General features: G+C 45.9%; 1 protein-coding gene and 1 pseudogene across 1 annotated transcript; one reads left to right on the top strand and one right to left on the bottom strand.

Moving 5' to 3' along the window:
* Nucleotides 1-7,674: 7,674 nt before the first annotated feature.
* On the bottom strand, nt 7,675-7,868 carry LOC114111285 (H/ACA ribonucleoprotein complex subunit 3-like; annotated as a pseudogene).
* Nucleotides 7,869-18,187: 10,319 nt separating this feature from the next.
* Nucleotides 18,188-25,458, top strand: WAS (WASP actin nucleation promoting factor). The gene is made up of 12 exons (XM_015104910.4): nt 18,188-18,348; nt 18,702-18,842; nt 19,965-20,051; nt 20,154-20,256; nt 20,361-20,402; nt 20,496-20,549; nt 21,342-21,516; nt 22,490-22,532; nt 22,736-22,889; nt 23,104-23,516; nt 23,776-23,890; nt 25,150-25,458. Exons 1-12 carry the CDS (start codon nt 18,217-18,219, stop codon nt 25,203-25,205), a joined length of 1,515 nt encoding a protein of 504 aa, XP_014960396.3. The 5' UTR covers nt 18,188-18,216; the 3' UTR covers nt 25,206-25,458.
* Nucleotides 25,459-25,661: the final 203 nt, after the last annotated feature.

Raw genomic sequence — 25,661 nt, 5'->3', positions numbered from 1 at the left:
GAGGTCACTCTGAAAAAGGTAATGACAGTTGCAAATTACAGAGCTTCAGCTTTGGCTCAGAGGCGCTGATTTCTTCTCTCTTACTGTAGTATGAAGGGCATAGGGCTTGGCAAGCAGGAGGCAAGCAGTGAGACTTATCTGCAGCTGTCACCCAGAAAGCCAGCATCTCACCAGCAGGCTAGGGTCAGGTCTGGGGTAATCTTCATGTCTCCTCTTTGCCCATACAAAGAACCAAAAGAGAAAAAAAGAAAGAAAAAATGTTGAATGACAAGAATTACTTGTGTCAAACAAATACCATCAAAGACAGTTTAAGAATTGCTCATCTGTGTGGGCGATAAGGGCCTCCCAGTTGGTGCTAGTGGTAAAGAACCCACCTGCTGATGCAGGAGACTAAAGAGAAGCGGATTTGATCCTTGAGTCAGGGACGGTCCCCTGGAGGAGGGCATGGCACCCCACACCAGTATTCTTGCCTGGAGAATCCCATGGACAGAGGAGCCTGGCGGGCTACAGTCCATGGGGTTGCACAGAGTTGGGCATGACTGAGCACACACACCGTACAGTAGATAATATATCACTCACAGGTAAGAGTGTATTCAGCCTATTCATCCACATCTGATGGTGAAGGTACATCTGACTATAAAGGCTTGATTCCCCAGTCCATAATTTTTTACAATATTTGTAAACTTGTTATTTATTTGTGGCTGTGCAGGGTCTTTGTTGCTGTGAGGGCTTTTCTCTCACTGTGGTGAGCGGGGCTTCTCACCGTGGTGGCTCCTCTTGCGGAGCATGGGCTCTAGCACGCATGGGCTTCCGTAGTTGTGACACGTGGGCTCGGTAGCTGCAGCTCCCAGGCTGTAGACTGTGGGTTCAATAGTTGTGGTGCATGGGCTTAGTTGCTCCATATCATGTGGGATTTTCCCAGACCGGGGATTGAACCTGTGTCTCCTACATTGGTAGGAGAACTTTTTACCACTGAGCCACAGGAAAACCCCACCCCCCAAGTTCATACTTTATAGTCATGTGACTTTTCATATTTGGACTGAGAAATGAATTTGGATGAACCAGACTTCTATTTGCCTCTTTGCCAATGACATAAGTTGATTTTCCTGCCTCAGCTGACCTCTATCCACTCCACCTCTAGCTCAGAGGACACTGCATTACCAATCATTGTTTTCTGGATTGTCTAACTAGCAGTAAAGCCACAAAGGCAGAACTCATTAATTTCCATGCATTTCCCCCTACCCTAGAGGGTTCAGCACTGGGCTTACCAGCTTGTGGGAGATGATGGGGTTTTGTGGAAACCTGGGGATTGGCCTGCTCATGCATTCATTTATTTTCTCATCCCACAGCTATTGCTTTTTTTTTTTTTTCACATTCCTGTTTTTAAATTTTATTTTATTATTTTTTAAAACTAAAAACATTTTGTGTTGGGGTATAGCTGATTAACAATGTTGTGAAAGTTTTAGGTGAACAGGGAAGGGACTCAGCCATACATGCACATGTGTCCATTCTTCCCCAAGCCCCCTCCCATCTAGGTTGGCACATAACATTGAGCAGAGTTCTCTGTGCTATACAAGAGGTCTTTGTTGACCATCCATTTTAAATATGGCAATATACGCATGACCTTCCCAAAGTCCTTAACTATCCCTTCCCCCTGGAAACCATGAGTTTGTTTTCTAAGTCCCTACAGCTATTTCTTGAACATCTCCTACATGCTTAAAACTGTGAAATCAAGCCACAAATCTCTTGGCCACTTAGGGATTACAGAGGAGGGATGATGGGGTAAGTCTGGGGGCCACGGGAGCCCACAGGAGAAGCACAGAAGCTGAACTCACAGTGTCAAGGAAAGAAAGAGATGTTTCAGCTAAAATCCAAAGAATCAATAGGAGGTTGATAGATGAATGAGGTGAGGGGATAGGGGAACTGGGTCAGTTCATTTTATAAGACACTGCTCAGCTTTATTTGCACTGGCTGTGTGACCTTTAGCAAACCGGTCCCCTAAATTCTCTGAATTTCAGTTTCCTCATTAGTAATATGTGGACAAAAGTAGCTACCTTGTGGGTTGGTTGTGAGGGTAAAAGGGGAGAATGTATATAACGTATGAGGCAGAACACTTTGAACAACAAATGTTCAAGGGACATCTCAGGGAGTAGAGATGTCTGAGTAATTCATCAGCTCAATCCCCTGTATTAAAGCGGGAACAGAGCTGTTATATGGGGGCAAAGATTCAGTCTGAGATCCAATTCACTTTGGCTCTGCAAACTTGAGTCAACTAAGGGTGAACCAAGAAGGCATCAAGTGTTCAGCTATCGGTGACAACTGACCAAACCAGTAGATGGTAACTATAGTTGCAGGCCATCAGATGCCAAATAATTTTGTTTCAGAAATGACCAAAAGGGGAACTCATCCTGAAATTTCTAATTCATGGCTACAGGGATGCACTCCAGAAACCTCTACCATGAGACTTGGGAAAGTGAGGCTGATGGTGCTCTGGTTGGTTTAGTTATCACCTCCCCTCACTGGCTGAAGATTCATGTTCTAATAAAAGGGCAGATTTGGTATTTAAGGTCCTAAATTTCCCTGTGTGCAAGTGACCAGATCAGATCTACTCAAGCAGGGAAATGCTCAATTCAGTGCCTAAAACAGAATCAATTTATTGAGACTCAGAAATCTCTCATTTTTGCTGAGATAGCTGAGTTTAGGAAACATAGTTAACTGGATTTTAGAACTTGCCTTCTTCTTCTTTTTTGCTACACCACGTGGCATGTGGGATTTTAGTTCCTTGACCAGGGACTGAACCCAAGCCCCCTGCATTGGAAGCATGCAGTCTTAACCACTAGACCATCAGGGATGTCCCATTAACTGGATTTGAAAAGACATAATGCTGTAATGATGTTTTTAGAATGAGATAGTGGTTGCTAGGGGCTAGAGGGAGGGGAAGGGTCACTGGGAAAAATGGGGAGATGTTGGTCAAAGGGAACAAATGTCCAATTATGAGATGAATAAGTTCTAGAGATCTAATGTACAGTGGTGTGGTGGCTATAGTAACACTACTGCATTGTAATACTTGAAATTTACTAAGAGAGTAGATCTTAAATAGTCTCACCACACACAGATACACACATACAGGGTAACTTCTATGAGGTGATGAGTGTGTTACCTAACTTGATTGTGGTATAAAATAGATGCATAGATCAATGAAACAGAATAGCGAGCCCAGAAATAAACCCACACATATACGCTCAGTTAATTCATGACAAAGGAACAAAGAATATAAAATGGGGAAAAGACAGTCTCTTCAGTAAATGGATATCCACAAGCAAAAGGTGAAACTAGACCAATATCTTACACTACACACAAAAATTAACTCAAATGGATTGAAGAAATGTAAGGCCTGGAACCATAAAACTCCTAAAAGAAAACAAAGGTCCTTGACATCAGTCTTGGAAATGATTTTTTGGATCTAACTCCAAAAGCAAAAATAAACAAGTGAGACTACATCAAACTAAAAGCTTCTGCACAATAAAGGAAACCATCAACAAAATGAAAAAGTCAGCCTATGGAATGGGAGAAAATATTTGCAAATTACATATCCGATAAAGGGTTAATACCCAAATATATAAAGAATTTATACAACTCAATAGCAAAACACCAAACAATGCAATTTAAAAATGGGAAGAGGATCTAAATAGACGTTTTTCTAAAGAAGAGATACAGATGGCCAACAGGTTCATGAAAGGATGCTCAACATCACTAATCATCAGGGAAATGCAAATCAAAACCATAATGAGATACCACCTCACTCACATCTGTCAGAATGCTTATCATCAAAAAGACAAGAAATAGGGACTTCCCTGGCAGTCCAGTGGTTAAGACTCTGTCCTTCCACTGCAGGGGGTATGAGTTCAATCCCTGATCAGGGAATTAAGATCCCACACACACAAAAAAAATTTTACAGACATGAAAGAACAAGTGTTGGTGAGGATGTGGAAAAAAGGGAACCCTCGTGCTCTATTGGTGGGAATGTAAATTGGTGCAGCCACTATGGAAAATTATATGGAAGTTTCTCAAAAACTTAGAACCAGCAATTCCAAAACGAGAACACTGATTTGAAAAGATATATATATATATATATGCCTCTATTAACTGCAGCATTATTTGCAATAGCCAAGACATGGAAACAGTCTAGGTGTCTATCAATGGATGAATGGATAAAGAAGATGTGGTATATAGATACACAATGGACTATTGCTCAGCCAGAAAGAATGCAATCTTGCTATTTGCAGCAACATGGATGGACCTTAAGGGTATTATGCTAAGTTAAAAAAAGTCAGACAGAAAGGCAAATACTATATGATTTCCCATATGTGTGGAGTCTGAAAAACAAAATGAACAAACCAAACCAAACTAAACTCACAGATACAGAGAATAGATAAGTGGTTGCCAAAGGGACTGGAGGTTGGAGGGTGGACAAAGGAGGCCAAGAGGTATAAACTTCTGGTTATAAAATAAATAAGTCATGGGGATATAATGTACAGCATGGTGACTATAATCAATAATATTGTATTTCATGTTTGAAAGTTGCTAAAAGTAAAATCTTAAAAGTAAATCTTAGAATTTCTCATCCCAAGGAAAAGCATTTCATAATTTTATATGGTGACAAATGATAACTAGATTTACTGTGGTGATCATTTTTCAATGTATACAAATATCCAATCATTATATTGTATGCCTGAAAATGATATAATGTTATATGTCAATTATATCTTAATAAAAATGTTTCCTGAATAAATGAATTCTGATTGGACAGATCTAATACAGTCTATAAATTTTACAGGTGTTCCTTTCCTGCCTAAGATGGAATCTCAAACTCTTGTGTGAAATCCTCATTGAATTATTTTAAAAGAATAATTTGGTCTCTAGGATGGGGTGTCCAATCACTTTGATAAGTCCACAAAATTAGGCTTTACTCCTTGAGGCCCCTGACCAATCTATGGTTCTACATTCGCGCAAATATGCACACATCTATCTGTGTGAGTGTGCCTGTAAAGTATATACACACACATGTTTGTCTGAGAAGAGCCATATAAAGGTCTCATAGTATTAGCTGAGTTTCTGGAGGTTTCTTATCCTTATGGTTCAGTTTTTCCTCTGTCAAGTGGGAATGTGTTTCAGTTTCCTATTTCAATGAAGGTTTTACAAGGATTACTATGATATCACTTTCCTGATTGAAAAATGTCCCTTGACCACAGGGCATAAATTTGAGGAATCTAAAGCCTGGAAGCTGAGAGTTTATATCTCAAGACAGTATTGTTAGCATGTAAGCCTTTATGTTGATCAAAAACAAACCTATTCATTGCTTAATCAAAATATGACATGGAAAAATCCTAGCCTGAAATTCAGGGCTCATTTGGGCAGAGAAATAAAAGACCTTTTTAATAACATTCATTAGAGAATGTTTTTGAAAGTTCAGCAGAAGTCATACGAAGGGATTTCCTCTCACACAATGCTAACAAATTGCTGATGGAGATTAACAATATGGATTTGGTTTAAAATCAAGTGAAAAATCTGACTGCTCTTGGCAGTGGAAAGAATTCTGTAATAGCTTGGGCAAATATATTAAAATACCCAGGCAATTTTTTGTGCATTTTTCATAACAGCTGATTGTGGGGTTTTGTTTTGTTTTTGGCCATGCTGCACAGCTTGTGGGATCTCAGTTCCCTGACCAGGGGTTGAACCCAGGCCCTTTCAGTGAAAGCCCAGAATCCTAACCACAGGCACCAGGGAACTCCCTATTTGTGTGTTTTAAAATAATAATGAGTGACTATAATAATAAACAGTGAGTTGTTTGAGAGTTGTAGGATTATAAAGCAATTTTCTGTTAAAAATTTAATAAATGCATGATTGATTTTTATCATGAACCAAAATATTATATGATTATATACTTCAGTAATATGTAAAATTATCTTGATAATCAAAAACATTAAGAGACAGGGGTAGTGATAGACTACTGACTTTGGATCTGGGGAAAGCTCCCAGTCACGAGCCTGGAGTGTCTTCTCTGCCTGTGTGTGGGAGCTCTCTGGCCTAGGGACAAGAACCGGTTCTTTGGCTGCCCAAACAGACTTTGCCCTTTAGGAATATCGTTGGGTTCACTCAGCCATAGCCAGGGAGAGAAGAATGCTGTGTCAGCTTGGTTACTATTTGAAAGCAAAGGACTGTAAAACATAGCAGCTTTGAATTACAACAGTGTGTATTTGCTCACAATCCTGTAGGTAGGCAATTTGAGCTGGGATTGGCTGGTGGTTCCACTCTTAGACTTCCTCTGCTCAACCATGTTGCCACAGTGAACTGGAGGATAGGCTGGGCTGGAAGTTTCAGTGGCCTTGATCACATGTCTGGCGTTGGTGCCAGCTGTCAGCAGGGGTGCTTTGGTTCATGGAGGGCTCAGCGCAGCATTGCACTGGGGCCAAGACAGATGCTGCAAGGTCACTTGAGGCCTAGGCTCTAGATTTCATGTGATGGCAGTTTTGTTTGCATGCTGTTGGCCAAAGCACAGGCTCAAGGGGTGAGGAAATAAACTCCGCCTCTGAATGGGGAGGTGCAAAGTCCCATTGCCAGAGGACATAACAACAGACAAGGAGGAATGTTGGCAGCCATCTGTATTTATCTGCTTGGGCTATCATAATGGAGTACCATGGACTAGTTGGCTTAAACAGCAGAAATGTATTTTCTCAGTTTTGGAGGTTTGAAGTCCAAGATTAAGATGTTGGCAGGTTTGGTTTCTGAGGCCTCTCTCCTTGAAAGGCTGCCTCCTTTAATGATAGCTGCCTCTTTACCGTGCCCTCACATGGCCTTTTCTCTGTGTACATGCATCTCTGGTGTCTCTCCCTCTTCTTATAAAAACACCAGTTCTATTGGATTAGGGTCCTGTTAAGATTACATTTAACCTTAATTACCTTCTTAAAGGCCCCATCTCTAAATACAGTCACACTAGAGGAAATCAGTCCTGAATATTCATTGGAAGGACTGATGTTGAAGCTGAAAGTCCAGTACTTTGGTCACCTGATGGGAAGAACTGACTCATTGGAAAAGACCCTGACGCTGGGAAAGATTGAAGGTGGGAGAAGAAGGGGACAACAGAGGATGAGATGGTTTGATGGCATCACCGACTCGATGGACATGAGTTTGAGCAAGCTCTGGGAGTTGGTGATGGACAGGGAGGCCTGGTGTTCTGCAGTCCATGGGGGTTGCAAAGAGTTGGACATGACTAAGCAGCTGAACTGAACTGAGAGGTTAGGACTTTCATATACGTATTTTGAAGAGTCACAATTGGGTCCATAACATCATCTTTGCAAACAGTCTACTCAATGCATTGCGTTACAAACCAATTACAAGGTATTTTACTCCAATTATCTGTGTTTTTTTTTCCTTCAAATCATTTTAATACGGCGGTAATTCAAAGTAGGGAAAAAAGATTCAAACATCTTCCCTTTAAAGGGGATGCTTCCATGACTGCTTCACAACAAGCATGACCAGAGGCAAAGATGAGACCAGATTCAAGGAGCAAGGGCCATAGGAAGGCTTCAAGGCTCAAGATTTGAAGAGCTTGGTTTCAGAAAGTCTCTTGAGGGCTAGCAGGCAGCAGAAGAGACATGAAATTTCAAGAGATCCTTAGAGGACGGGGCGCAGTTGCTGGGTCCTGACACCTTGAAGCATTTGTTGATCGTGATTCTGTGTCAAGAGTATTTGTTGTCTGGGAAGAGCTGAGCCAAGTGGGCTGAGCAGATCTGTTGTCCCATAGGGTCAAGATTTATCAGTTGGTAGACCCAGTCTCCCTGCTCGTTGAAGTAATATTGGAGACACATGACCGCACCAAAGCATGAGCTGCCTCTAACTCTCCATTTACTTGTTTTGTTTCCCAACATGGTTTATTCCTTTTGGGAGAATAAATCTTTGTGATGAGGCTCAGAAGTTGTCTGGCCACTAACTGCACTGTAGCCTGGCATCTCTTTTTACTCTTTGTGAAATCTAGACTGCTAGGACTTTCAGGGAGGCTTCCCTTGGGGACCTTCCCTGTGGGCTTCCCTGGGGACTTCCCTGGTGGCTCAGATGGTAGAGAGTCTGCCTGCATTGTGGAAGACTTAGGTTTGATTCCTGGGTGGGGAAGATCCCCTGGAAGAGGGCATGGCAACCCACCTCAGTATTCTTGCCTGGAGAATCCCATAGATAAGGGGAGCCTGGTGGGCTACAGGCCATGGGATTGCAAAAAGTCGGACATGACTGAAGTGACTTAGCACGTGCACGTGCTTAGGAATAAAACACGACTGGGTAGCATATTAAACAGTGGAGACATTACTTTGCCAACAAAGGTCCGTTTCGTCAAGGCTATGGTTTTCCAGTAGTCATGTATGGATATGAGATTTGGACTATAAAGAAAGCTGAGCACTGAAGAATTGATGCTTTTGAACTGTGGTGTTGGAGAAGACTCTTGAGAGTCCCTTGGACTGCAAGGAGATCCAACCAGTCCGTTCTGAAGGAGATCAGCCCTGGGATTTCTTTGGAAGGAATGATGCTAAAGCTGAAACTCCAGTACTTTGGCCACCTGATGCAAAGAGCTGACTCACTTGAAAAGACCCTGATGCTGGGAAAAATTGAAGGCGGGAGGAGAAGGGGACGACAGAGGATGAGATGGTTAGATGGCATCACTGACTCAATGGAAATGAGTTTGAGTAGATTCTGGGAGTTGGTGATGGACAGGGAGGCCTGGTGTGCTGTAGTCCATGGAGTAGCGAAGAGTCAGACATGACTGAGTGACTGAACTGAACTGAACTGAGTGCCAAAGCACACAGGACCTTCAGGGTATCACAGACAGAACTTTATGGAGGGAGGAGAGATTCTGTTAAGCAACCGGTCTCCTCATTGCCAAATATCTGGCACTGCTGTAATTATTTTATAATTAAAAATTTACACAAGGAGTTCATCTATCTTTGATAAGACTATTACTAGTTATTAGGAAAAAACTTTGAAAAGATTAGTGTTTTCTCTCTTTTTAATCCCTGCCCCCAACAGTGTCCTGGGCCTGCAACTTGCCCCCACATTCCACTTGCCCCCACACCCAGCTGCCTAAATATTTTTAAACATTGACAAAGTACCTTTCAGTCATAAATCAAAGAAAATAAGCTTTATTTCTTTAAAAGATTTAGTGGGGACTTCCCTGGCAGTCCAGTGGTTAAGATGCCATGCTTCCACTGTAGGGTGTGTGGGTTCAGTCCCTGGTGGCAGAATTAAGATCCCACATGCCATGCATGGCAGCCAAAAACAACAACAAAAAAAGATTTTGCTTTGATTTCGAAAGACCATTGTTGGTAATGAGTAACTTTTTAAAGCTTCCTGTCCAACTTCTAACACACAAGCTATGCTAACACTGTGCATATGTGCATCTTTATCGCCCAATTTTCTGAACCCTCTATTGATCATAAGATTGTAAACACACACACTGGGTTCTCCCATAGTTGCCAAACTTAGCCAATTAAATAAAAAACAAAAGCTTTTCTCTTCAAGTTGCCTGTAGTCAAGGTATAAATGAGTTGATAATGATGGAATTGGAAAAATTAAAGGGCTATAGACATAATGCATGCTATACTTTTGGAGGTTTTTTTTTTTTAATAAAAAAGCATTTTATTCAAATAGGCTCATCCTTTTATTCATAAGCTAAAGATCTCTGTCTTCTTTAATTATATCATTTTGGGGTACATTTCTATAATAGAGACTATATAGTTTATTACATGTTGGGTTATACCATTACTGCAAGGTCCCAAACAAAGACAATGCACCCATCACTAACTATGGACCCTGAGTGGAGATACTAAATTGAAGTGCATATATTACAAATCCAGCCGCCATCAGAAAGAAGCATTCAGGGATGACCAAATGCCCACACTTCAACCAACCCTTTCATTTTTCTACCCAGCACCCCAAACACCCATACACACACTTAAAATAACAATCTTTCTAGGATCAGAACGGATACAAAGGCCAGCTTGTGTTTTCAGCAGTGGAGGCAGTGCTGGACATAGACTTAGAGCTTCCAAGCAAATTAAGGGAAATTTGTCCTATTTGGTGAAAGCAGAGGACTCAGAGCTCAGCCTTCCTAAAATTGGGAGCACTATGTAAAATTAGCAACAGTCTTCTCCTGGGAATTCCTCTGTCTTCCAGTGGTTAGGACTCTGCACTTTCACTGCCAAGGGCCCAGGTTCAATCCCTAGCCAGGGAATCCTGCAAGCCACTCAGTGCAGCAAAAAAATAAACTTATTAATAAAGAATATAAAAACAGTCCCTTCTCTTTCAGCATGTGACTGACCAAGAGCAGTGAACTGGGGCCTCACTACTCCATCTATATCATCCATATCTATACCCTTATGAACCATGTATTCATTTATAGATATTATATATATTTATAATGTGTGTAACTTAGTGACTAAACCACCAATCTATATTTATATTTTAATTTATATGTGTGCATGCATGCTCAGTCATGTCTGATTCTTTGAGACCCCGTGGACCGTAGCTCACTAGGCTCTGCTGTCCATGGTATTTTCCAGGCAAGATCTTGGAGTGGGTTGCCATTTCTTCCTCCAAGGGAATCTTGCCCACTCAGGGATTGAACCCACGTGTCCTGCGTCTCCTGCATTGGCAGGTGGATTCTTTACCACTGTGCCACCTGGGAAGCCCTTAATTTACATATATAATGTAAAAATTGCAGATTTTAAAGTAGGTAACTGGCTATACTGCCTATGATGTATATTAAATAATACGTCAATCATAGCAATCCTGTCCCATCTGAAAAGGCCTAATGCTCCAAAACCATCACTTTGCACGTTGAATACTGGGTAAAGTGTATTCTCTTAAACACCTTTTGTCAAAAGCCTCGCTGTTAGGGCTTGTAACTGCTGTAAACTTGTTGCTGAAACTCAGCCTCTGTTCACCAGTGCCAAATAGGAACAGGGAGACAGAGTTTTCGGTGAAGTAGGAAAGAATAGTTTTTCATTGCTTTGCCAGGCAAAGGGGGCCACAGTGGGCTAATGCCCTGAAGACCCTGTGACCCAGCCTGGAGAGGGTAGTAAGGAGTTCTATAGTGTTCAAGGAGCAGGGCATGATCAGCTCGTGGGCAGTTCTTGGCACCAAGGTGACATTTCAAGCATTATCAACCTTCTGGTTTCAGCCAGTCTAGGGTCTGTGTTCTTGCGGTCAGCAGTTTTCATCTGGTTGGGGGAGAGGGTGTCTGCTTCCTGTAAAAACAACTTAGGAATGTGTATCAGGCCTTTATCTATATCCTTCAGGGAACTGGGAGTTCGGGTGATTCTGTTATGTGGCAGAATTATAGTCTACATTGTTACCAGTTCCGTAGCCCAACAGCTATCCTTTGTTTCTAAATCTTCACATTTCCCAATCATTTACTCAAGTCAGCATTTTACTTCAAAAGACAAGGCCATAGAGGCTTGAACAGTTTCAAACTTTGTACCGGTTTGGTCAGGAGTAAAGTTAATGATTTTAGTACATCACGTTCAAAAACTACAAGATATCACTCTGCAATTTATAGTCTTGGGAGAGCCAGACACCCCACTGTACCCGTCCCACTGTGGCAGAACGTAATTTTATTAAAGTAACTTCTGAGAGTTTTCCTAAACCCATAGAACGCTTTCTATTTTGAGTAAACTAGAGAATAAAGGGAGAAGGCAATGGCACCCCACTCCAGTACTCTTGCCTGGCAAATCCCATCGATGCAGGAGCCTGGTAGGCTGCAGTCCATGGGGTCGCAAAGAGTCGGACACGACTTCACTTTCACTTTTCACTTTCATGCATTGGAAAAGGAAATGGCAACCCACTCCAGCGCTCTTGCCTGGAGAATCCCAGGAATGGGGGAGCCTGGTGGGCTGCCGTCTATGGGGTCACACAGAGTCGGACATGACTGAAGCGACTTAGCAGCAACAGCAGCAGAGAATAAAGGGATGCAGAACCACTTGGTACACACACTGAAAACCCTGAAAGTGAAAGTCACTCGGCCATGTCCGTGTGACTCCATTGACTATGCAGTTCATGGCATTCTCCAGGCCAGAATACTGGAGTGGGTAGCCCTTCCCTTCTCCAGGGGATCTTCCCAACCCAGGGATCGAACCCAGCTCTCCCACATTGCAAGCGGATTCTTCACCAGTTGAGCCACCAGGGAAGCCGAGGAATACTGGAGTGGGTAGCCTATCCCTTCTCCAGCGGATCTTTCCAACTCAGGAATCGAACTGCAGTCTCCTGCATCACAGGCAGATTCTTTACCAACTGAGCTACTTAGGTAAGCCCATGCAAAACCCTAGTGGGTGAGTTACAGAATTTATGATTGTATCACCCAGTGCAGCAGGCGTCCTGATGTGTGATCTTACTAACCCTCCAGCAGTAAACACCACCTTCTACCCTTCTACACTTGAGCAATCTGAACCTCTGGGGAGGTATTCGAACCCACCACCCGAAATCCTCAAAGCCGGCTTAAGCGGCTCGGCACACTGGTCTGGCATCCACTGCGCATGTCCCCGAACCATGACCAATGGGAGCCCTGAGCGCGGGACCGGAGGCGGGGCCATGTTATTCTCTGACCCCGTGCAGCTTCAAAGAATAGCAAGGACGAGAATTCGGTCATCGACCAATCAAAGCCCGTGGCCGTCCTGCTCGCCCCACCCGTAGGCCAATTACCGCTCCGGTGCATTGCAAGCGGCTACGAAATTAAGGAATGGAGCGGGGGGGTGAAAGTAGTTAAGATGGCTGATATGAGAGAGGCTGAGGGTGAGACCCCAGAGAGAGGCTCGCCTAAAGTGGGTGAGAATCAGGAGCTCTTGGGACTAGCAGGATTGCGACACTCCACTCTCCATTAGGGAACGAGGCAGCCATCGTATCCCTCCCCCACAAGCAAAATGGTATGTTGCAAGACGGCCACCCTCTCCACAGTGGTACGATCCTGGACGGACTGCTCCATTTTGCATTCCTCCCCTTTCCCGCAGTAGTCCATTCCAGACTGCAGCGCTAACCCCTCCTGGGCTCACACTGTCAAGGTGTGGGCGGCCCTTGGGACCCACTGATCAGAAGGTGGACTCTCTTAAGAGTCTCACACAGACTCGGTTGTGGACCCTTCTGGTGTCACTGAGCGGGAAATAGACAGTTGGGGTCACATATCGGGGTAGGGGTTAGGAAGGACCCATTTAGGGAGAGCTGGTGGTGATTCTGAGACTGTGATCAGTGTAGGGACTAGGAGGGGACCTTTGGCTGCCTGGCTGGTCCGAGATGAGTAGCGCAAACCTAGAAGGGAAGGAGAGAGATGGATGGCACCGTGTTTTCCCATGCAGGTGAGAGGAGTAGGGCAGGAAACGTGGTGGGTGGGACCTCTGAGGTTGATGGGTTAGGGCCCTAGAAGAGTGTGACTGGGTCCACACAATGGATCTCCGAGATGGACTTTGCAGCACGGAAAAGTAGGGAAAGGGCAGAGAGAAGGTGGCCATGTTCTGGGTCTCTAAATATCCACCAATGGTGGTGGGACTTGAATGTCTAATGGAGGAGGGTGAGAAGAGGATTGGAGCAGGAATGGGGAGAATGCTAGGCTGAAGGAAGGATAGTGCCTTTATCCAAGTTATTCAGCCATTTCATGAAAACAAACAACGCATAAGTATAACATATTTAGCTCTGTCCTCGTCACTTGACATGAATTATCTCATTTAAATCTTCACAACAGTCTTAACTACTATTGTTATCCACTTTATGGATGACAGAACTAAAGCACTGAGAGGTTACCAGACTTTAAACAGCTGATAAGTGCCAGAGCCAGGTTGTAAGCCTCCAGAATCTGGCTCTATCCACTGAGCCGTTCTTATCCCTACAGGCATCTCTGCTTTTCTATGCACGCCCTGTCCTCAATCAACCCCAACCAGGACTAGAAATCAGCCCCTCTCCTAAAACATCCCTTTGGCTGTAGCATCAGTGAACAGTGTAGATATCTCTGTGGGAGGGTCTGGCTCTTGCACACTAGAAGCTGTTTTTCTTCCCTCCCCCCAGGCAGGGAGGTGAAGAGAGGGGGGGAGGGGCAGTGAGAAGAGAGCAATAGGTCACATCATAGGTAACTAGACCATACAGTGATTATTCAACAGATACTGATTGAGGTTCTGCATGTAGGGTCTTGTGCTAGGTGGTGGGGATGTGGCAATGAACAAGACAGACAAGAGTCTGGTTCCTGCCTGCCCTAGGAGTGTGTTTTGGGAATTCCTGGTAGGCAGACTTTGGTTATCACAATGATGGTGATGTTTTGGCATTGAATAGGCAGGGTCCTGAGATGCTGGGGGACAGCCCCACACCACCAAGACTTGTAACATCCATGAATGTCATTCTAGGGTGGTAAAAAGAGGCTTCCCAAAATGTTTCTTATGGAAAGGGTGCATTGTATCCAAGGGTTGGGAACTGCTGTTTCCTTAAGTTAGTCCCAGGAAACACCCCTCAGTCAAGGGTAGGGAGGACCACAAGGGGCAGGAAGGAAAGGGGAGAAGAAGGACTAGGGTGTGGAAGAAAACCCTCATGTCTTTTCACTGACAGTGTCTTATTACCTACTCGGGACTTAGGCATGGCAATGGGGATCTTTAAGCAATATCAGATCCCCCCGCTCCCCCTGCCTTGAGACTTCCCTGGCAGTTCAGTGGTTAAGACTTCACTTTCCAGTGGAGGGGGTGCAAGTTCAATCCTTGGTTAGGGAGCTAAGATCCCACATGCCTCTTGGCCAAAAAAACCAAAACATAAAAAACAGAGGTAATATTGTAACAAATTCAAAAGGACTTAAAATGGTCCACATTAAAAAAAAATATTTAAAAAAATCAATATCCCCTCAAAATAAAGTAAAATATGCACAAGATATAAACAGGAAATATCTTTCCATATGGTGATCCCTGGGAGTTTGGCAGAGTTTGGGATTGATGGGAGAGCATCAGGTGAGTGCAAGTCACTGGGCTTATCATGCTTCTTGGGGGTTCCTGGGTATTCACTGGATTACTGAGAAGTAAGTTAGAATGTCTGCTCCCTGCTGCAGTAGACTGACTTGTGTGGTAAGTATTCAATCCGCTTTCCTGCTGGGAACAACTGGAAAAGCTTGATTAGGGTTTTTGGTGTTTTTTTTTTTAAATCTATTTGAAGTCCCAGGTGAGCAAATTACCTTTGAGGTCATCACCTCACCAAATACTGTCATCCAGTGCAGAGAAGCAAGTGTCGAAGAGAACACATAACAGTAAAATAAACCAGTTCCAAATTATTAATGCAGGCCAACAGAGCAATTCAGTAATCTGAATAAGATTTAAAATGATCATAAAATGATTAATGAATCACTGTATTCCAGGCTGAGGAAACTCATTGTATTAGGGACAAAAATAATAAAAATAAATCTACTTAGGTTTTTTAATTGGAGAAAAATACAAATTTTAAACTTGTCTGCTCCTTAGAAGTAAGAACATGAAATATACAACTTTTACATATTAATTTACAAAATCACCAGCAAACGTAGCAGAGGTTTAAAACCCCCTGAAATAGACTTAAAGGGGACAGATCTAAGAGCAGAGAAGGAAGGAAAACAAAAGACCGAAGTAGCAGAAGAATTTCATCCCAGGCCCCATGTGGCATTTTAGAGTTTAGGAACCATTTCTCACAAAACTGGCCTCAGCTTCAACTCTCACAAGCTGTGTGATCTCGGGCAACTTAGCTAAGCTACTCTGGGCCACCGCTTCCCTATCAGTAAAATGGAAACAGCTGAAGCTCTCACCGCCTGGGGTTGTCTGTGCATGTGAAATAAGTACGTAAGTATGAGGCACTCAGAAAAATGTCAGAAAACACTAAATCAAATTAGATATGAATCCCTCACTCATTTCTTCAAGAAACATTTATTGAGTGTCTAGTTTGTGCCTGGCACACAGTGAGAGCTCAACAAACAATGTCAACATGAATGAATGCAGTGACTTTCTAAGGAAAAAACAGGTGCTTGCCCTAATGAACAGGCTGGAAGGGACTCCAGACCAGGAGGTATGAAACTGCCTGGTGACTTGGAAGCACCATATGCCGGTTGGTGAGCAGAGAAATTGCCACAACAGAAGTGGCTTCGATGGTGCTTCCCTGGTGGCTCAGACAGTAAAGAATCCACCTGCAATGCAGGAGACCCAGGTTCGATCCCTGGTTGGGAAAATCCCCTGGAGAAGGGAATGGCTACCCACTCCCAGTATTCTTGCCTGGAGAATTCCATGGACAGAGGAGCCTGGCGGGCTACACAGTCCATGGATGGGGTCACGGAGTTGGACATGACTGGGCAACTAATACAAGTGGGTTTGAGACTTGGCTTAGGAGAGAAGCTTGGCACCGCAGGCATGGGAGCCATACAGGTTTTCAGGTAGGACTGTGGGTCGCAAGTTGACATGTGCTGTTTCCCTTCAGGTATATGGGAATGCCAGACACACCCCGGATATGCTCAGCTCCCCTCAAGCTGCTGTATGTGTACCTGAAAACTTCACATCTCCAAATGGGAAATAGGTCCAGGGAGGGGTACGGACCGAGCTTCCATTCTCTTGGGGAAACAGTCTGTCAAAGTTCGAGCTATGCAAGCCCTACAATGCCCCAGTTCCCCTCCTGAGAGTGTGCTTGCCTGTTTGGAACCAGAGATGCGTATAGGAGCAAATAAGGCAGCGTTGCTGCCAACCACGAGAGACAGAAAGAGCTCAGATATCTGTTAACAGGAGAATACGAATAAACAAATTGTCTAGTAACACAATGTGGGCTTCCCTGGTGGCTCAGCGGTAAAGAATCTGCCTGCAATGTCTCCTGCAATGGAGACACAGGAGATGCTGGTTTGATCCCTGGGGGAGTTGGGAAGATCCCCTGGAGGAGGGCATGGCAACCCACTCCAGTATTCTTGCCTGGAGAATCCCTTGGACAGAGGAGCCTGGCAGGCTACAGTCCAAAGGGTCACAAAGAGTTAGACACAACTGAAGCGACTTAGCATGCGCACACACACGCAGAGTAACACAATAGAATGCTATATAGCAGTAACAACTACTGCTACTGGCAAATATGAATCTTAGTAACAGAGCGGGCGGTGGAGCATCTTGATGAAAAGTGCACACTGACCAACCTGCCTGGCATGCTAGCTTGGAGCTACTGGGGAAATCATGTAACCACTCTGGGCCTCAGTTTCCCTCCATCAAATGGCAAAAATAGCGTGTTTCCCCCAGGCCAATAGGAGGGTTTATACGAGTCAATATTTACAAAGAGGTCAGAAGAGTGCCTGGCACACATGTTCAGTGCTACATGAATATTAGTTAGATAAAAATAGAATGTTGAGGGACTTCCCTGGTGGTCCAGTGGTTAAGAATCTGCCTTCCAATGCAGGAGACGTGAGTTTGATCCCTGGTTGAGGAACTCAGATCTGACATGCCAAGGGGCAACTAAGCACTCGCATCACAAGAGAATCCCAAACACCACAAGGAGAAGCCCTTGCACTGCAACAAGAGAAGCCCATGTATCGCAAAGAGCCTAAATAAGTAAATAAAATAAAATATAGAGTATTGAGTGGGGGAAAAGAAGAGACTCCAAAGATTACACACTTTCAAAAGTTCAGAAGCAACAGCAACTAAATGCGATGGTGTGGTAGGGATGGGGAAGTTGAGCCAGGTGTGAGCGAGTTGGGGTCTCAGGAGAGAGGTGGGGTCCCAGGTGCTTGCTATGTAATTAAAGGAAAATCTGTACTGCAATAACCCTTCAGCACCAGAGCCTTGGACCTTGGGCCCAGAGTAACTGGATGCTTTGGGGAGGAAGAAGGCCGCTCAGCCCATGACTGCCCCCCGTGGCACTGCAGAAATGCTGCAGTGGCCTATCCCTCACTGCCAGCCAACCAAAGGGAGGAGGGTCCAAGAAGTCAGAGGGAGATGGGCCCCAGAGAGTAAGAAAGGAGGACAAAAGCTGGTCCAAAAGATGGCTCTAACCAGTCAAATGGAGGAGGGCCTCAGTCTAAAGGAGGAGGCCAGGCCTACCGAGGGGCCCCTAGAGGACTTGTTTCCCTTGTGGTTTTTTTGCACTTCCTGTTCCCCCACTCACTGCGGAAGTTCCTCTTCTTACCCTGCACTCAGAGCCCAGCCGGAGAGGACAAGGGCAGGAGGCACCATGAGTGGGGGCCCTTCAGGAGGCAGGCCTGGGGGCCGCGGAGGACAAGGGGTTCAGCAAAACATCCCGTCCACCCTCCTCCAGGACCATGAGAACCAACAACTCTTTGAGATGCTCGGACGAAAGTGCTGGGTGAGCTGGGGACCTTCTGGCCCTCCTTGTCTCCCTCTCCTCTTCTCCTCCTCCTCTTCGTCCTCTTCATCTTTCCCATCCTCTCCCTCTCCTCCTTTCCTCCCCTTCCTCTCTCCTCATCTTTCCCATCCTCCTCTCCTTCTCCTCCTCTTCCTCTCCATCATCTCCTTTCAGAATCCACTTACCCCCATTCACCAATCCCAGGAAGAACTCAATGTTCATTCACTTTCCCTCTGGTTGTGGCTCTTCCTTTGGAGCCATGATGGCCACAGGCAAGAAAGGGCCAGGACTGGTTCCCAGACCCTCTGGATGCCCCTGACTGCATTCCAACGAGTCCTACTCTCCCCTCTCAGACGCTGGCCACTGCGGTTGTTCAGCTGTACCTGGCGCTGCCCCCTGGAGCCGAGCACTGGACCAAGGGACACTGTGGAGCTGTGTGCTTCGTGAAGGATAACCCCAAGAAGTCTTACTTCATCCGCCTTTATGGCCTTCAGGTGATCCCCGCCCCACCACTGGACAGACAATCCAGTTTTCAACCCATAAACCCAGATCTGTGTCCATAGCCCTGAGCCCTCAGACGGATCAGTGAACCCCCTGAGCTCTAGAACCAAAGACTTTATCCAGATGCCAGCCTCTGGTTTGTCTTTCTAAGCCTGTGATGACTGACCCCAGAGTCTTTGTGTCAAGATCTGTAACCCCCAATATTAGTATACCCCCTAAATCTAATCTGTTCCACAAACTCCATATATATATATATATACACACACACACACATATACTATATTTTTACCTGAACCTCATGTCTATTCGAAACTCCACATTTTAGGTCTCAGAAACCTCCCATCGGTACTCCTGAACTCCAGAATTTTGCCTAGCTTCTAAGTCAAAAATATGTTCCACAAATCCCAAACCTAAGTATGCCATTGAATCTTCAACTCCAAATCTGTCCTTTTAAGCCCACAGCATTGGATCCCAGAACTTCTATATGAAAACTCCTAATCACCTAAGTATTGCGGTAGCTCATAAGTCAAAAACCTATTCCACAAACCCTTAACCTAAATCCTCCAAGCATAAACCCCCAATTCATCCCATTAAACTGATAAAGATAGACCCAGTAGAACCGCATCAAGATCCCAGGGTCATCAAATATTGACCAAACTCCTAATTTATAACTCTGCTCTCCAAATCTCAAATTGGCTCAACCCCCTCCAAAAACCCTTCCCAAGTCTGTATTTCTGAACCTCAAATCTCAATCCCAACTCCTAATACTGGAACCCTACCTGACCTAATGAAGGTCCCCATATAAGGGGGGGATTTGGGACAGATTCTCTGAATGGACTCAGTTTCCTAGAACTAGAGTCCCAAATCCTCAAATTCAAGTCCCCTTATTCCACATCTGGACCCCAAATCCAAGTTTCTCGCTGAAGGGTCTGACTCCCATACTGTACCCTAATCCTCCACATCTGACTCCTAGATTCCCAGCTCCTCAGTTCTGAGCTGGAATTCTCCAAATCAGATTTTGGGGCCCCAAATTTGTATACCATGCTCCCTATCTGGAAAACAGAGGCCCTCCACCCAGGGTGTGCCTCGGTGCCAGTGTGCTCCCCCCTCTCCAGGCTGGCCGGCTGCTGTGGGAACAGGAGCTGTACTCACAGCTGGTCTACTCTGCTCCCACCCCCTTTTTCCACACCTTTGCTGGAGATGTAAGTGACCACCTAAACCCTGGGCCTCAGTTGGGGTGCAAGGAGGAGAGGGGAAAGGTGTGGGGAGGTCTGGAAGGCAGCTGACCCCCCAGGCATGTGCAGGACTGCCAAGCGGGGCTGAACTTTGCAGACGAGGGCGAGGCCCAGGCCTTCCGGAACCTGGTGCAGGAGAAGATACAAAAACGGAATCAGAGGCAAAGCGGGGGTAAGAAGGCCTTGGGGAAGGGAAAGAGGTTGAGAAGAAGTGAGGGCAAGAGTGGGGAGCTGGAAAAGCCCCTCTCCTGATTCTGATTTCCTGTCTCTCCACAGACAGGCGCCAGCTCCCGCCTCCACCAGTGCCAGCCAGTGAAGGTGAGTCCTCTAGTGCAAGGAGGAGTAATAAGGGGCTAGCGCAGAAAACTGAGGCAGGGTTGTGATAGTTCTCTATCCATTCCATCTTCCCAGAGAGAAGAGGAGGGCTCCCACCCCTGCCCCCGCACCCAGGTGGAGACCAAGGGGGTGAGTGCTGAATATTTCCTGTGTCTCTGGGTGGGCAGGTATCACCAGCCCCAGAGACACCGGGCTAGCTGCTGGGCCTGTGGGGAAAATGGGTGACTGGGCCATTGACCCATTTACCTACCAACCAGAGCATAAGAGAGACAGGAAGGCGGTTGGGAGAATCAGTGTGTTAGATGGTCATGGAAGGAGTGGGAGAATGAATAGATACACAGGTGGGGCGTGGGCAGATAAATGAGTAGATGGGTGGGTGCAGTGATAAATAGGTGAATGAATAGGTGGATAGATGTGTGGGTGGATGGATTGGTGGTGGACAGATGGTTAAATGGGGGCACGAATTGATGGGAGGATGTAGATGTACAGGTGGGTGTATAGATGTAGGTGAATGGGTATGTGGGTGAGTGGATAAATAGATGGATGGATGATTGAGTAAATCAATGAATGAGTGATGGAATGAACTCAACAGTGAATAAATGGATAAGTGACAAAATTTCAATCAGTGGAGAAAGCAATGATTGAATGAGTGAATGAATAATTTAACAAATTAGTCAATGAGCCAGTGAATAAATGAGTCAATACTTAAGTGTGAGTAAATTAATTAATGAATCAGTGAATGTATGGATGGTATGCAGGACCCACCCACCCACTTCTCCATAAACCTACTTGGACCCCTCACCCACTCCTTCCATGACCATCTAACACACTGATTCCCCCAACTGTCTTCCTGTCTCTAACTCTTATGTTCTGGTGGGTAGGTAAGTGGGTCAATGGCCCAGTCACCCATTTTCCCCACAGGCCCAGCAGCCAGCCCAGTGTCTCTGGGGCTGGTGACAGTGGACATCCAAAACCCAGACATCACGAATTCACGATACCGTTCGCTCCCAGCACCTGGGCCTGGCCCAAGTGATAAGAAACGCTCAGGGAAGAAAAAGATCAGCAAGTCTGATATTGGTGCACCCAGTGGATTCAAGTGAGAACCTCTCCAGTGGGCCCATGGATCCTGGGGGTGGGGGAGCAGAGAGCAGGTGGATAGGAGGAGAGCTGAGTGAATGGAAGGACGGAAAAATGGATGGGTAGGTGAGAGAGTAGGCAAATAAGTGGATGGGTGAGGGGGGGAGTGCAAAGCTAGGACCAGGAAGAGATACCAAAGGCACCAAGATTGCAAATTTTACAGAGGCAGTCACTCTCTACCGCATCACCCAACTATAATCCATGACTCCAAGAGTGAGTGCCTCTTTAAATTTTGCTCCCTAGGCATTACACTCAACCTAGTCCCTCCCTGGTTAGGCTGGAATGGATGGATGGGTAGATAGATGGATGAATGAATGAATGGTTGGGTTGGAGAATGAATGGATGGTAAATGGGAAGTGGGTAGGTAGATGGGTGGGTGAGTGGATGAATATGTGGACAGAATGATATACAGGCCAATGGGTTCATATACAAGGTGGATGGGGATGGACAGGTTGCCACATATGTGGATGAAGGACAATTCAGTGGCTACATAGAAGTGTGTGATTGAATGGGAAGTCAAGTGAGTGAATGAATGGAAAGATGGGCATATGGGTAGATGGATGGGTGGATGGACAAGTGTGGGTTAGGACAGATTGGTGGACAAATGGGTAAATAAATGTGTGTGGACAGATGAATGGGGAGACAAATATATATAGATCAGTGGTCTGACAGGTGAATGTGAACACCCAGGTGGACAAATAGATGGGTGGATGGATGGTGGAAAGAGGGATGGGCAGACAGATGGGCACCACAAACTGTGAACCCTCTTTAGTTCCATAACTACTACTCTCACTCATTCATTAACTTAAGACTCATTCATTAATTCTGGCTCCTGAGAGTCCCTCTGGGCAGGGGAGGGCAAGAGAGCTTCACTAGGAAGGGAGGGAAGAAACGGCCATGGCGCTTCACTGGGGTCTCCTCACCTCCCTCAGACATGTCAGCCACGTGGGGTGGGACCCCCAGAATGGATTTGACGTGAGTAACTCCAGAGTCCCCTGGACTCCACTCAACTCCTGCCTACCCTTCCATAGTCCACAGCTCCAGATCTACCCCCCAGACCCCATCCTTCCCACTCTCCTCGCAGATCCCTCTCTGGGGTGGACCCCATGATAATCTGTGCCCCTCCCCTCCCCACCTTATTCCCCGACCCTTGCTGGGGCCTTTTTCCTCCTGGGAAGGTGAACAACCTGGACCCAGATCTGCGGAGCCTGTTCTCAAGGGCGGGAATCAGTGATGCCCAGCTCACCGATGCTGAGACCTCCAAATTTATCTATGACTTCATTGAGAACCAGGGTGGGATGGAAGCTGTGCGGAAGGAGATGAGGCGCCAGGGTGAGCTCCCCCCCTCCACTTTCTGGACCACCTCTTCTTCTCCAACCCTGGTAGCTGATTTCTAAGAGATACCCTGTAGGCTCTCAGTCCTCATAGAAACCCCTATACTGCTTGAATTGGGAGTTGGTTGGTTGGGGTACCCATTTTACAAGTGAGCAAAACTGAGGCTCTGAAGGAAACTATAATAATAGCTATGTGTTGTCTTTCCCCTCAGAGCCACTTCCACCGCCCCCACCGCCATCCCGAGGAGGGAACCAGCCCCCCCGGCCCCCAACTGTGGGGAGTAACAAGGGTCGCTCTGGCCCTCTGCCCCCTGTACCTTCGGGAGGTGCTCCTCCCCCACCAACTCCCCGGGGACCCCCACCCCCGGGCCGAGGGGGCCCTCCGCCACCACCCCCTCCAGCCACTGGACGCTCTGTGCCACCGCCCCCTCCACCCCCTGGAGCTGGGGGTGGACCGCCCATGCCTCCGCCACCACCACCACCACCACCGCCACCACCCAGCTCTGGGGATGGACCAATCCCTCCCCCACCCCCTCCTTCTCTGGGGCTTGTGGGGGGCCCGGCCCCTGGTGGGGGTCGGGGGGCACTTTTGGATCAAATCCGGCAGGGAATTCAGCTGAACAAGGTGAGAACCAGTGTGATGGAGGATTGGGGAACTGGGACTCTGGGGTGTGCTGTGCAAGTGAGGATGGTAGGGGGCTGGGGCTGAGAGTGATGGGGGTCCCACGATTTGGGGGTTCACTGATAGGGTTGGGAGGTTGGTGGGGAGAGGTGAGTTTCAAGGCGACTAGAGTGTGTGGGAGGAGAAAGAATGATGAAGGGGTGGGGAGAAGTGCTCCTCTCACAGGCCCTGAGCCCTCTGTGCTGGATCCTGCTTGCTGCAGACCCCGGGGGCCCCAGAGAGCTCAGCGCTGCAGCCACCACCTCAGAGCTCAGAGGGGCTGGTGGGTGCCCTGATGCACGTGATGCAGAAGAGAAGCAAAGCCATCCATTCCTCTGGTGAGAGTGCACCCTCCCTGTGAGCCTGCCATTCAGAGCCCATCCTGCCAGGACCTGTGGCCCTGGTTCCCAGCTAGTGTTGACCTAAAAACACCCCCAACAGCCACCAGCAATTAGTCCCATCTGTTGATGTGAGAATGAACATGAATCTGTAGCAGTCTCTTTTTTGACAGTGTTAACTGTCATTATGTAACAGTAATATGATTAACTCTCTTTGACAATGATATTAACATTAACCCCATATGTTCAATAGTATTAACATTAGCCCACTATGTGATGATAGTATTATAAAGAACCCCTTCTTTGACACTAATATTAACTCAAATGTCATGTGTCAAAAGATTAACTCATTTAGTGACAATATTATAACTAATTCAATCTTTTACAATAGTGTTAATGTTAGTCCCTTAATGTATCAACAGCATTGTCATTATATGAGAATTATATGAGGATACTATTAACCTCAGGGCTTCCCAGGTGGCTCAGTGATAAAGAATCCGCCTGCCAATGCAGGAGATGCAGGGCACGCGGGTTCGATCCCTAATTCAGGAGGCGCCCCTGGAGGAGGAAATGGCAACCCACTCCAGTATTCTTGCCTGGGAAGTCTTATGGACAGAGGAGCCTGGTGTGCTACAGTCCAAAGGGTCGCAAAGAGTCAGACATGACTGAGGAGAGCAGAGAAAGAGAGAGTATTAGCCTCAACCTACTGTGTGACAATAATATTATTAAAGTTCGGCTTCGACAATAACACTGACATCAACCCAGGAGTCTGTTCACAGATCAATAGGAATCCATTATATGACAGAATTATAACAAACCTCCTCTTTTGACCATGATATCATCACTAACCCCATTCTGTGTCAACAATGTGAACATTAACGCACTATGAAAAAACAACATTGTAACTTCCTCCACCTTTGCTAATATTTAAATCCACTCCATTGAGTGACAAGCCTGTTAACAGTAACCCTTTGTGTGACAATAATATCCCAACCAACCACATATTTTTTATAATATTAACCTCGACTCCAACTAGAACCTAGACCCCAGCTATAGTCCCTATCTTGCCCCTCCCTAACTCTCCCTCCTCTTAGGAGGTCCCTTTATCTAACACACAAACCTCAGATCTAACTTCCAAGTGGGAGATCTCAGCCCCCAGGGTTTAGTATCCCAACCTCCTAGACCCTAGTAACTCCTCTCTCCAGGGCTTTTGAACCCTCCTACCCATCCTGAGTTCCACTCTTTCTCTCTCCCTCCAGACGAAGGGGAGGACCAGGCCGGGGATGATGATGATGATGATGAATGGGACGACTGAATCACCACCACCTCTGCTGTTCTGTGCTGGGCTCCCCTGGCAGCCCTCCTCGCCACCCTCCACTTAACTTCCTGGCCCCCAAGCCCCTTTTCTTTCCTACCCACCCCTCCTATGCTGTTATCTCTGACTGGCCTCCTCCCACACACACTCACCCTAGCAATAGCCAGGGACCTTTTTATATAAAATGTCTCAGTTCAACTCATTCAAGGATTTTTAAAAAAAAATAAAATAACTGTCTTTTTGTTTCTTTAAATCTCAGTTTCTTTACCTACCAAATGTGAGAATTTGGGGTCCTTTTCCCCCAAAGTTCCTTTTATTCCTATTTCATTTGTTTAGCCATACATATGTATATTTATTTATTCATTTGTTCCCTTGGTCATTTAGTCTGTATTTCTTTGTTTCCTTCTGCCCTTCCTTCTTTCGACAGATATTTATTACCAGGCACTACTTTGGGGG

The sequence above is a fragment of the Ovis aries genome, chromosome X, assembly GCF_016772045.2.
Source record: "Ovis aries strain OAR_USU_Benz2616 breed Rambouillet chromosome X, ARS-UI_Ramb_v3.0, whole genome shotgun sequence".
NCBI lineage: Eukaryota > Metazoa > Chordata > Mammalia > Artiodactyla > Bovidae > Ovis > Ovis aries.
Note: the sequence above shows the minus strand (reverse complement) of the source record. Positions and strands in the feature narration are given on the sequence as shown.

Excerpts from the sequence above, each read along its gene's own strand:
- WAS (XM_015104910.4), top strand. The coding sequence starts at position 18,217 with ATGAGTGGGGGCCCTTCAGGAGGCAGGCCTGGGGGCCGCGGAGGACAA. Across the intron at positions 22,533-22,735 it reads ACCCCCAGAATGGATTTGAC|GTGAACAACCTGGACCCAGA; the intron begins GTGAGTAACTCC and ends CCTCCTGGGAAG. Across the intron at positions 23,891-25,149 it reads CAAAGCCATCCATTCCTCTG|ACGAAGGGGAGGACCAGGCC; the intron begins GTGAGAGTGCAC and ends CTCTCCCTCCAG.